Source organism: Bombina bombina, chromosome 9, assembly GCF_027579735.1.
Source record: "Bombina bombina isolate aBomBom1 chromosome 9, aBomBom1.pri, whole genome shotgun sequence".
NCBI lineage: Eukaryota > Metazoa > Chordata > Amphibia > Anura > Bombinatoridae > Bombina > Bombina bombina.
The window spans coordinates 273830389-273842718 of NC_069507.1; the positions used below are offsets into that span (position 1 = coordinate 273830389).

General features: G+C 40.0%; 1 protein-coding gene across 1 annotated transcript in view; it reads right to left on the reverse strand.

Annotated features, from left to right (window-relative positions):
* Positions 1-12330, reverse strand: part of LOC128640320 (solute carrier family 2, facilitated glucose transporter member 3) — a 174836-nt gene that overhangs the window by 6601 nt on the left and 155905 nt on the right. The window contains exon 7 of the mRNA XM_053692811.1: positions 10566-10670. Within this exon, the coding sequence (XP_053548786.1) occupies positions 10566-10670 (105 nt within the window). The remainder of the gene's footprint in view (positions 1-10565; positions 10671-12330) is intronic.

Genomic DNA, 12330 nt, shown 5'->3' on the forward strand with positions numbered 1-12330 from the left:
ATACACTTGCTCACACACTAATGCACACGCATACACACATCTCATACACATGTACACTCATGAACACACACATGTGTACACATATATATATGTGTACACATATGCATGCAAACGTACATATACATGCACACAAATACAGATGCATACAGACGTGCGTACACATGCACACACATTCAGATATATGCAGACGTACACTAATACAGATGCATGCAGACAGACATACACATGCAAATACATACAAATGCATGCTGACATATACATACACAAATGCATGCAGAAGTGCACATGCACACACATACGTATATATATATGGACACACACATGTGACATACACATGCACACTCAAGCCAAAATATATATATATAGAAACACACACACATTACATACACATGCAGACACACACATACATATATATATACACAAGCAAGAGAAATTGGTAGAATAAAAGGGCGCACTTGGCTATAATAAATACAAAGTATATTTCTATTGCCACCTCTAGTCTGGGTGTAGATGATATTGTAATAACAAAATGTAAATAGGGAAATTTAGTAATATATACGGAATTTACCTTTAAAGCAAATATATATTATATATTATGTTGCAATCTACCTGTTCTAAGTAGGCAAACTAGTATCCACATAGAGATGTATATTATTGATGATAAAGGCATATGAATGATATATTCAGCATGGATACTACAATAATGTTATAATATCTATACTATAATTGCGTTTGTAATGTCCGTTGCCGTCGGCAGTTGCGCACGCATCCTCAATGGAATGTTGGCAGCGCGAGGACAAAAGAATTCAAACATCCCCCAAACAGTAACCCCCCCCAACAGTAAAACCCACCACCCACACAACCGAACCCCCCAAATAAAATCCTATCTAAAAAACCTAAGCTCCCCATTACCCTGAAAAGGGCATTTGGATGGGCATTGCCCTTAAAAGGGCATTTAGCTCTTTTCCATTGCCCAAACCCTAAGCTAACAATAAAACCCACCCAATAAACCCTTAAACAAACCTAACACTAACCCCCGAAGAGTTTTTGAAGACCGGACATCCATCCTCATCAAGCCGGGAGAAGTCTTCATCCAAGCGGGTAGAAGTCCTCAACGAAGCTGGGAGAAGTCTTCATCCAAGCGGCAAGAAGTGGTCCTCCAGGCGGGCAGAAGTCTTCATCCAGACGGCATCTTCTATCTTCATCCTTCCGACGCGTAGCGGCTCCATCTTCAAGACATCCGGTGGGGAGCATCTTCTTCTGTCGACGGCTACTGAAGAATGAAGGTTCCTTTTAGAGAATCGGAATTCAAGGGACGCCATCTTGGATGACGTCCCTTAAAGGAACCTTCATTCTTCAGTAGCTGTCAACAGAAGATGATGCTCCGCGCCGGATGTCTTGAAGATGGAGCCGTTCCGCGTCGGAAGGATGAAAATAGAAGATGCCGTCTGGATGAAGACTTCTGCCTGCCTGGAGGACCACTTCTTGCAGCTTGGATGAAGACTTCTCCCGACTTCGTTGAGGACTTCTGCCCGCTTGGATGAAGACTTCTCCCGGTTTGATGAGGATGGATGTCCGGTCTTCAAAAACTGTGAGTGGATCTTCGGGTGTTAGTGTTAGGTTTTTTTAAGGGTTTATTGGCTGGGTATTATTTTTAGCTTAGGGTTTGGGCAATGGAAAAGAGCTAAATGCACTTTTAAGGGATATGACCATCCAAATGCCCTTTTCAGGGCAATGGGGAGCTTAGGTTTTTTAGATAGGATTTTATTTGGGGGGGTTTGGTTGTGTGGGTGGTGGGTTTTACTGTTGGGGGGTTGTTTGTATTTTTCTTTACAGGTGAAAGAGCTGATTTCTTTGGGGCAATGCCCCGCAAAAGGCCCTTTTAAGGGCTATTGGCAGTTTAGTTTAAGCTAGGGATTTTTTTATTTTGGAGGGGCTTTTTCATTTTGATAGGGCTATTAGACTAATTTCTTTTTTATTTTGTGTAATTTAGTGTTTTGTTTTTTTTGTAATTTAGTTAACTTTATTTAATTACTGTAATTGATTTAATTGTAGTGTAATGTTAGGTGTTAGTGTAAGACAGGTTAGGTTTTATTTTATAGGTAAATTGGTATTTATTTTAGCTAGGTAGCTAGTAAATAGTTAATAACTTTTTAGTAACTATTCTACCTAGTTAAAATAAATACAAACTTACCTGTGAAATAAAGATAAAACCTAAGCTAGCTACAATGTAACAGTTATATTGTCGCAAGCTTACAGCCAGATTACGAGTTTTGCGTTAGGAGCTGTGCGGTGCTAACGAGCAGTTTTCTCTCACCGCTCACCTACAGCGCTGGTATTACAGGTTTTTACAAACCCGGCGTTAAAAGGCAAGAAGTGAGCGTTGAGCAAAATTGTGCTCCTTACCGCACTTCAATACCAGTGCTGCTTAAGTCAGCGGTGAGCTGGTCATACGTGCTTGTGCACGATTTCCCCGTAGACATCAATGGGGAGAGCCGGCTGAGAAAAAGTCTAACACCTGCAAAAAAGCAGCGTAAAACTCAGTAACGCAGCCCCATTGATTCCTATGGGGAAATAAAAGTTAACACCCTAACATGAACCCCGAGTCTAAACACCCCTAATCTTACACTTATTAACCCTTAATCTGCTGCCCCTGACTTCGCCGACACCTGCATTATATTTATTAACCCCTAATCTGCCGCTCCGGACACCACCACCACCTACATTATACTTATTAACCCCTAATCTGCTGCCCCCAACATCACCACCACCTACATTATATTTATTAACCCCTAATCTGCCGCCCCCAATGTCGCCGCAACCTACCTACACTTATTAACCCCTAACATGAACCCCGAGTCTAAACACCCCTAATCTTACACTTATTAACCCCTAATCTGCTGCCCCTGACATCGCCGACACCTGCATTATATTTATTAACCCCTAATCTGCCGCTCCGGACACCGCCGCCACCTACATTATACTTATTAACCTCTAATCTGCTGCCCCCAACGTCGCCGCCACTATATTAAATTTATTAACCCCCTAAATCTAAGTCTAACCCTAACACCCCCTAACTTAAATATAATTTAAATAAATCTAAATAAAATTACTATAATTAACTACATTATTCCTATTTAAAACTAAATACTTACCTATAAAATAAACCCTAAGCTAGCTACAATATAACTAATAGTTACATTGTAGCTATCTTAGGTGTTATTTTTATTTTACAGGCAAGTTTGTATTTATTTTAACTAGGTAGACTAGGTAGTAAATAGTTATTAACTATTTAATAACTACCTAGCTAAAATAAATACAAATTGACCTGTAAAATAAAACCTAAGTTACAATAAAATCTAACACTACACTACAATTAAATAAATTAACTAAATTAAATACAATTAAATAAATAAATTAAATTAGCAAAATCACAAAAAACAAACAAACACTAAATTACAGAAAATAAAAAACAAATTACAGATCTTTAAACTAATTACACCTAATCTAATAGCCCTATCAAAATAAAAAAAGGTAGATTGAACTTCAATCCTATTGGCTGATCCAATCAGCCAATAGGATTGATCTTGCATTCTATTGGCTGATTGGAACAGCCAATAGGATTTATTCTACCTTCATTCCGATTGGCTGATAGAATTCTATCAGCCAATTGGAATCTAAGGGACGTCATCTTGGATGACGTCACTTAAAGAGATATTCATTACAAAGAAGCCGTTTTGAAGAGGATGCTCTGACTCGGATGTCTTGAAGATGGACCCGCTCCGCGCCGGAAAAATTAAGAGAGAAGATGCCGTCTGAATGAAGACTTCTGCCCGTCTGGAGGACCACTTCTGCCAACTTCGTTGAGGACATCTTGCCGCTTGGGTGAAGACTTCTCCCGGTAAGTGAATCATCGGGGGTTAGTGTTAGGATTTTTTTAAGGGTGTATTGGGTGGGTTTATTTTTTAGGTTAGGGCTTTGGGCCTGCAAAAGAGCTAAATGCCCTTTTAAGGGCAATGCCCATCCAAATGCCCTTTTCAGGGCAATGGGGAGCTTAGTTTTTTTTAGTTAGCTTTTTATTTGGGGGGTTGGTTGTGTGGGTGGTGGGTTTTACTGTTGGGGGGGTTGTTTGTATTTTTTTTTACAGGTAAAAGAGCTGATTACTTTGGGGCAATGCCCCGCAAAAGGCCCTTTTAAAGGCTATTAATAGTTTAGTTTAGGCTAAGGGGGGTTTATTTTGGCGGGACTTTTTTATTTTGATAGGGCCCTTAGATTAGGTGTAATTAGTTTAAAGATCTGTAATTTGTTTTTTTATTTTCTGTAATTTAGTGTTGTTTTTTTTGTGATTTAGCTAATTTAATTTATTTAATTGTATTTAATTTAGTTAATTTATGTAATTATAGTGTAGTGTTAGGTGTTATTGTAACTTATGTTAGGTTTTATTTTACAGGTACTTTTGTCTTTATTTTAGCTAGGTAGTTATTAAATAGTTAATAACTATTTAATAACTATTGTACCTAGTTAAAATAAATACAAAGTTGCCTGTAAAATAAAAACAAACCCTAAGATAGCTACAATGTAACTATTAGTTATATTGTAGCTAACTTAGGGTTTATTTTAGAGGTAACTATTTAGTTTTAAATAGGAATAATGTAGTTAATGATAATAATTTTATTTAGATTTATTTAAATTATATTTCAATTAGGGGGTGTTGGGGTTAGGGTTAGACTTAGGTTTAGGGTTTAATAAATTTAATATAGTGGCGGCGACGTTGGGGCGGAAGATTAGGGGTTAATAATATTTAACTAGTGTTTGCGAGGCGGGATTGCGGCGGTTTAGGGGTTAATATGTTTATTTTAGTGGTGGCGATGTCCGGAGCGGCAGATTAGGGGTTAATAATTTTATTTCAGTGTTTGTGATGCGGGGGGGCCTCGGTTTAGGGGTTAATAGGTCATTTATGGGTGTTAGTGTACTTTTTAGCCCTTTAGTTATGAGTTTTATGCTACAGCGTTGTACCATAAAACTCATAACTACAGACTTAAGAATGCGTTACGGATCTTGGAGGTAGAGGGTGTACCGCTCACTTTTTGGCCTCCCAGGACAGACTCGTAATACCAACGCTATGGAAGTCCCATAGAAAAAAGGGTTCATGAAGTTTACTTAAGTCGGTTTGCGGTAAAGAAGTGTGCGGTGCCCCTAAACCTGCAAGACTCGTAATAGCAGCGGTAGTGAAAAAGCAGCGTTAGGACCTGTTAATGCTGCTTTTTCATCTTAATGGAAAACTCATAATTTAGCCATTAGGGTTTATTTTATAGGTAAGTATTTAGTTTTAAATAGGAATTATTTAGTTAATGATAGGAATTTTTATTTAGATTTATTTTAATTATATTTAAGTTAGGGGTGTTAGGGTTAGACTTAGGGTTAGGTTTAGGGGTTAATAACTTTAGTATAGTGGCGGCGATGTCGGGGGCAGAAGATTAAGGGTTAATAAGTGTAATGTAGGTGTCGGCGATGTCGGGGGCAGCAGATTAGGGGTTAATAAGTGTAATGTAGGTGTCGGCGATGTCGGGGGTGGCAGATTAGGGGTTAATAAGTGTAATGTAGGTGTCGGCGATGTCGGGGGCGGCAGATTAGGGGTTAATAAGTGTAATGTAGGTGTCGGCGATGTCGGGGGCGGCAGATTAGGGGTTAATAAGTGTAATGTAGGTGGCGGCGATGTCGGGGGTGGCAGATTAGGGGTTAATAAGTGTAATGTAGATGTCGGCGATGTCGGGGGGCAGCAGATTAGGGGTGTTTAGACTCAGGGTTTATGTTAGGGTGTTAGGTGTAAACATAACTTTTCTTTCCCCATAGGAATCAATGGGGCTGCATTACGGAGCTTTACGCTCCTTTATTGCAGGTGTTAGGCTTTTTTTTAGCCGGCTCTCCCCATTGATGCCTATGGGGAAATCGTGCACGAGCACATAAAACCAGCTCAAAGCAGCGCTGGTATTTGAGTGCGGTATGGAGCTCAACGCTGCCATATTGCCTGCTAACGCCGGGTTTTTGCAAACCTGTAATAGCAGCGCTATATTATAACTTGCAAGTTATTACCGAGCCGCTCATAATGCAAAACTCGTAATCTAGCCGTATGTACCCTAATTCTTTAGACCGCTGCTTCATAACTGCTGTTTCTGGCGAGTCTGAAAGCTCGCCAGAAACACGGGCCCACAAGCTCCATTCGGAGCTTGATAAATGGGCCTCTATGTTATTACAATATCATCTACACGCAGACTAGAGGTGGCAATAGAAATATACTTTGTATTTATTATAGCCAAGTGCGCCCTTTTGTTCTACCAATTTCTCTCCCTCTCTCTTCCGCTCTCTCTCTCTCTCTCTCTCTCTCTCTTCCTCTCTCTCTCTTCCTCTCTCTCTCTCTCTTCTGCTCTCTCTCTCTCTCTCTTCCTCTCTCTCTCTCTCTCTTCCTCTCTCTCTCTCTCTCTCTCTCTTCTGCTCTCTCTCTCTCTCTTCCTCTCTCTCTCTCTTCCTCTCTCTCTCTCTCTCTCTCTCTCTCTTCCTCTCTCTCTCTCTCTCTCTCTCTCTCCCTCTCTCTCTCTCTCTCTCTCTTCCTCTCTCTCTCTCTCTCTCTCTCCCTCTCTCTTGATGTCTCTTCTTATTTTTCCCTCTCTCTATTCCTCTCCCTATTCATTTATTTGCCCCCCCTCTCTCTCTCTTTCTTAATTGCTGACATGATACAAGCCCCCACTGATTATCTGAGCAGCTGCATTATTTAAAATGTGTGTGGACTGAGAATATCTAGCTATGCTTCAAATGCACATGCAGAGAAAAATATTAACACTAAAACAGTGATAACTTTTACTAGAAGCATTTTTGCCAGTACATGTATATTGCAAATATGTTTCTATTCAAAGATGTAATAAATCCTTGTGCATTTAAAGTTTGACCGGAATGTCCCTTTAACAAAAATAGAGATGTTGCTATTTAATCCTTGCTCCAAGTCATTAATAAATATATTAAAAAGAGCAGGGCCCAGTACTGATCCCTGGGGGACGCCACTGATTACCTTTGTTTAATCTGAGTATGATCCATTCACTGCTACTCGTTGCTCCCTATCTGTTATCCAGTTATTTATCCATGAGCTAACATATTTAGCACTGTCTGCATTTATCATTGCACAAGCAGTTCACTAGAACTGCTTGTGCAATACCGCCCCCGGCAGATTCGCAGCCAATCGGCCTCTAGCAGGGGGGGGGTCAATAAACCCCATTGTATTTGATCGGGTTGATTCCTGTCCGCCGCCTCAGAGCAGGCAGAAAAGTTATGGGGCAGCGGTCTTTAGACCGCTGCTTCATAACTTTTGTTTCTGGCGAGCCTGAAGGCTCGCTGGAAACAAGGAGCATCAAGCTCCGGTCGGAGCTTGATAATCGGCCCGAAAATCTTGTTTACACGAATATGATCATCAATATAATCCCTTCAAATATCTTCCTGACTATTTATGTCAGACTAACTGGTCTGTAGTTTCCTGGATCATCCCTGCTTCCTTTTTCTTTTTTGAAGAGTGGTACCACATCAGCTTTACGCCAATCCTGGGGTACTATGCCTGAGGATAATGAGTCTTGAAAAATTAAGAGTAGAGGTTTCATATAATAGTGCTAAATTCCCTTAACACCCTTGGGTGTATTCCATCTGGGCCTGGAGTTTTATTTACCTTAACCCCTTAATGACCACAGCACTTTTCCATTTTCTGTCCGTTTGGGACCAAGGCTATTTTTACATTTCTGCGGTGTTTGTGTTTAGCTGTAATTTTCCTCTTACTCATTTACTGTACCCACACATATTATATACCGTTTTTCTCGCCATTAAATGGACTTTCTAAAGATACCATTATTTTCATCATATCTTATAATTTACTATAAAAAAAATTATAAAATATGAGGAAAAAATGGAAAAAAACACACTTTTTCTAACTTTGACCCCAAAAATCTGTTACACATCTACGACCACCAAAAAACACCCATGCTAAATAGTTTCTAAATTTTGTCCTGAGTTTAGAAATACCCAATGTTTACATGTTCTTTGCTTTTTTTGCAAGTTATAGGGCCATAAATACAAGTAGCACTTTGCTATTTCCAAACCACTTTTTTTCAAAATTAGCGCTAGTTACATTGGAACACTAATATCTTTCAGGAATCCCTGAATATCCCTTGACATGTATATATTTTTTTTTAGAAGACAACCCAAAGTATTGATTTAGGCCCATTTTGGTATATTTCATGCCACCATTTCACCGCCAAATGCGATCAAATAAAAAAAATCGTTCACTTTTTCACAAATTTTTTCACAAACTTTAGGTTTCTCACTGAAATTATTTACAAACAGCTTGTGCAAATATGGCACAAATGGTTGTAAATTCTTCTCTGGGATCCCCTTTGTTCATAAATAGCAGACTTATATGGCTTTGGTGTTGCTTTTTGGTAATTAGAATGCCACTAAATGCCACTGCGCACCACACGTGTATTATGCCCAGCAGTGTAGGGGTTAATTAGGGAGCATGTAGGGAGCTTTTTGGGGTAATTTTAGCTTTAGTGTAGTGTAGTAGACAACCCCAAGTATTGATCTAGGCCCATTTTGGTATATTTCATGCCACCATTTCACCGCCAAATGCGATCAAATAAAAAAAAAAGTTACATTTTTCACAATTTTAGGTTTCTCACTGAAATAATTTACAAACAGCTTGTGCAGTTATGGCACAAATGGTTGTAAATGCTTCTCTGGGATCCCCTTTGTTCAGAAATAGCAGACATATATGGCTTTGGCATTGCTTTTTGGTATTTAGAAGGCCGCTAAATGCCGCTGCGCATCACACGTGTATTATGGCTAGCAGTGAAGGGGTTAATTAGGTAGCTTGTAGGGAGCTTGCAGGGTTAATATTAGATTTAGTGTAGAGCTCAGCCTCCCACCTGAAACATCCCACCCCCTGATCCCTCCCAAACAGCTCTCTTCCCTCCCCCACCCCACAATTGTCCCCGCCATCTTAAGTACTGGCAGAAACTCTGCCAGTACTAAAATAAAAGGTATTTGGCCCTTTTTTTAAAAAAAAAAAAGAAGCATATTTACATATGCTGATGTGTACGATCCCCCCTTAGACCCCAACCTCACTGATCCCCCCTAAAAAGCTCTATAACCCTCCCACTCTAACTTAATGGGCGCCATCTTGGGTACTGGCAGCTGTCTGCCAGTACCCAGTTTAGAAGAAAAAAATGTTTTTTTTTTTACATTTATTAAAAGTTTCTGTAGTGTAGCTTCCCCCCACACAAAACCAACCCCCCACCCCTCCATGATCACTTTTTGTGCTTTTGCACAAACAAGATTAGGTCTTATTTATTAAAACATTTTCCGTAGTGTAGCGGTTCCCACCCGCTCCCGCCCCGTGCACGCGCCCCGCCCGCCACCCTCCGTGCACGCGCGCGCGCCCGTGCGCGCCCCCGACGATCGCGCCCCCGATCCCGCCCCCCTTGACGTCATGCGGCACACCGATGGCCGCCCACCCGCCTCCCAAGTCGGCTCCCACCCACCAACGAAACCGGCCATCGATGTCCGGTGCAGAGAGGGCCACAGAGTGGCTCTCTCTGCATCGGATGGCCGTAAAAGGTTATTGCAGGATGCCTCCATATCGAGGCATCACTGCAATAACCGGAAAGCAGCTGGAAGCGAGCAGGATCGCTTCCAGCTGCTTTCCACACCGAGGACGTGCAGGGTACGTCCTCAGGCGTTAACTGCCTTTTTTTTGAGGACGTACCCTGCACGTCCTCGGTCATTAAGGGGTTAAAGGGACACTGAACCCAATTTTTTTTTCTTTTGTGATTCAGATAGAGCATGCAATTTTAAGCAACTTTCTAATTTACTCCTATTATCAATTTTTCTTCGTTCTCTTGCTATCTTTATTTGAAATAAAAGCCATCTAAGCTTTTTTGGGTTAAGAACTCTGGACAGCACTTTTTGATTGGTGGATGGATTTTTTCCACCAATCAGCAAGGACAACCCAGGTTGTTCACCAAAATGGGCCGGCATCTAAACTTAGATTCTTGCATTTCAAATAAAGATACAAAGAGAATAAAGAAAATTTGATAATAGAAGTAAATTAGAAAGTTGCTTAAAAATTCATGCTCTATCTGAATCACAAAAGAAAAAATTTGGGTTCAGTGTCCCTTTAATATTATCCAATTTGTTCCTGATATCCTCTACACATAACCAAGTTAATGGAATGGACTTGCATGTTCTAGTTTGTTCCAAAGTATCGTCCATTGGTTCCTCTCTTGTGTATACTGAAGAAAAGAACTGGTTTACTACCTCAGCCTTTTCCCTGTCACAGTTAATCATGTTACCCTGCACTCATTTTAATGTACCTATATTGTCCTTATATTTTTTTGCTATTTATGTACTTAAAGAACCTTTTAAGGTTAGATTTAGAATCCTTTGCATATATATATATGTGTGTGTGGAAATGCACAGACAGTAACACATACGTACAAACACACACCAAAGCTGTAGCAGATCACACTTACCGAGACCACAGTAAATACGGTGTTTACCACCCCTGCGCCAATAGTTGCATATACTGGCATTGGAACTCCAGCTTGCTCAAATATATTGGTGGAGTAATAAAATACCTGCGGAGAGATGGACAAGGATAATGAGAAGAATACAGTCATGCAGTGGGGGCTGGTCTATTGGGGCAGTAAGGTCAGTGCACCTCAAAATGTCCTATTATTATTACTATTATTTTCTTCATTGAATTTTTCAGTCTCTTAATTATTCTGAGTGATTGGTTTATGTGGTGCTTTTAAATTTAAATTCTGTGCTTTTCTAAATTGAATCATGCATCCTTGAAATACCACCTTAAAACACCTGTTATTTCCCTTCTTTTTTCTCCCTTCCACCTTTATGGGCAACTCTTAGACTGCTCCATGAAGCAATGTTTTTTGTAGACCCTCCTGTTCCTGTCCCTTCAATGTCTTATCATTAAGACAAGGGCAGCTGTAGTCCACAGCCCTATGAAATAAAAGAGGCGAGTACTACATCTACCAGCATGCAATGGTAGAAGCTGGCCAATCACATCTCATGTCAGCTCTCACTTTAAATCATTTCCTCAGCCCACAAATTTGTGCACAGTGAAAGGGAGATTCACTTTTGAACACACAAATGCACAAGTTAGTCAAGTGTTATGTTCTTCCGCAAAGTCTTCTAATGATTTATTCAAGTTACACAATATTTAGTGTTAGTCATTGCTAATACAGTATTTAAAAAGAATATATATGTCTTAGGAAGTAAATAGGTTTTATAAAATCTAGTAAAAATGCTCTGAAAACTTCTAAATAGTTTTAAAATTGTTACAGCAAATAAAATATAACTCTTAATGTCCATTCTAATCTGCAGGTTTATGTAATAGAATACGTCTTAACCCTTTAGAAACCAGCATTAATATGCAAAGTGGTGCAGCATTCATCAGCAGACAAGTGGTTAAACGAACATGTAAGTTGCTAAACTTGTTTCTATAAATGTAACAATCTCATGTAATGGTCTCTTAGGCAGATACAATCAGCAAGGCAGCCAGTTGACATTTTAAAGGAATAGTCATGATTCAAATAGAGCAGACAATTTTAATCAACTTTCTAATTTGCTCCTAAGTTTCTCATCTCTGTGAGTGCAGTAGGTAGAGTGTAGTCAGCAGAAATAATGTTTGTCTGCTCTGTGAGTGCAGTAGGTAGAGTGTGGTCAGCAGTAATAATAAGTTTGTTATCTCTGTGAGTGCAGTAGGTAGAGTGTGGTCAGCAGAAATAATAAGTTTGTCTGCTCTGTGAGTGCAGTAGGTAGAGTGTGGTCAGCAGTAATAATAAGTTTGTCTGCTCTGTGAGTGCAGTAGGTAGAGTGTGGTCAGCAGTAATAATAAGTTTGTTATCTCTGTGAGTGCAGTAGGTAGAGTGTGGTCAGCAGAAATAATAAGTTTGTTATCTCTGTGAGTGCAGTAGGTAGAGTGTGGTCAGCAGTAATAATAAGTTTGTCTGCTCTGTGAGTGCAGTAGGTAGAGTGTGGTCAGCAGTAATAATACGTTTGTCTGCTCTGTGAGTGCAGTAGGTAGAGTGTAGTCAGCAGTAATAATAAGTTTGTCTGCTCTGTGAGTGCAGTAGGTAGAGTGTGGTCAGCAGTAATAATAAGTTTGTCTGCTCTGTGAGTGCAGTAGGTAGAGTGTGGTCAGCAGAAATAATAAGTTTGTCTGCTCTGTGAGTGCAGTAGGTAGAGTGTGGTCAGCAGTAATAATAAGTTTGTCTG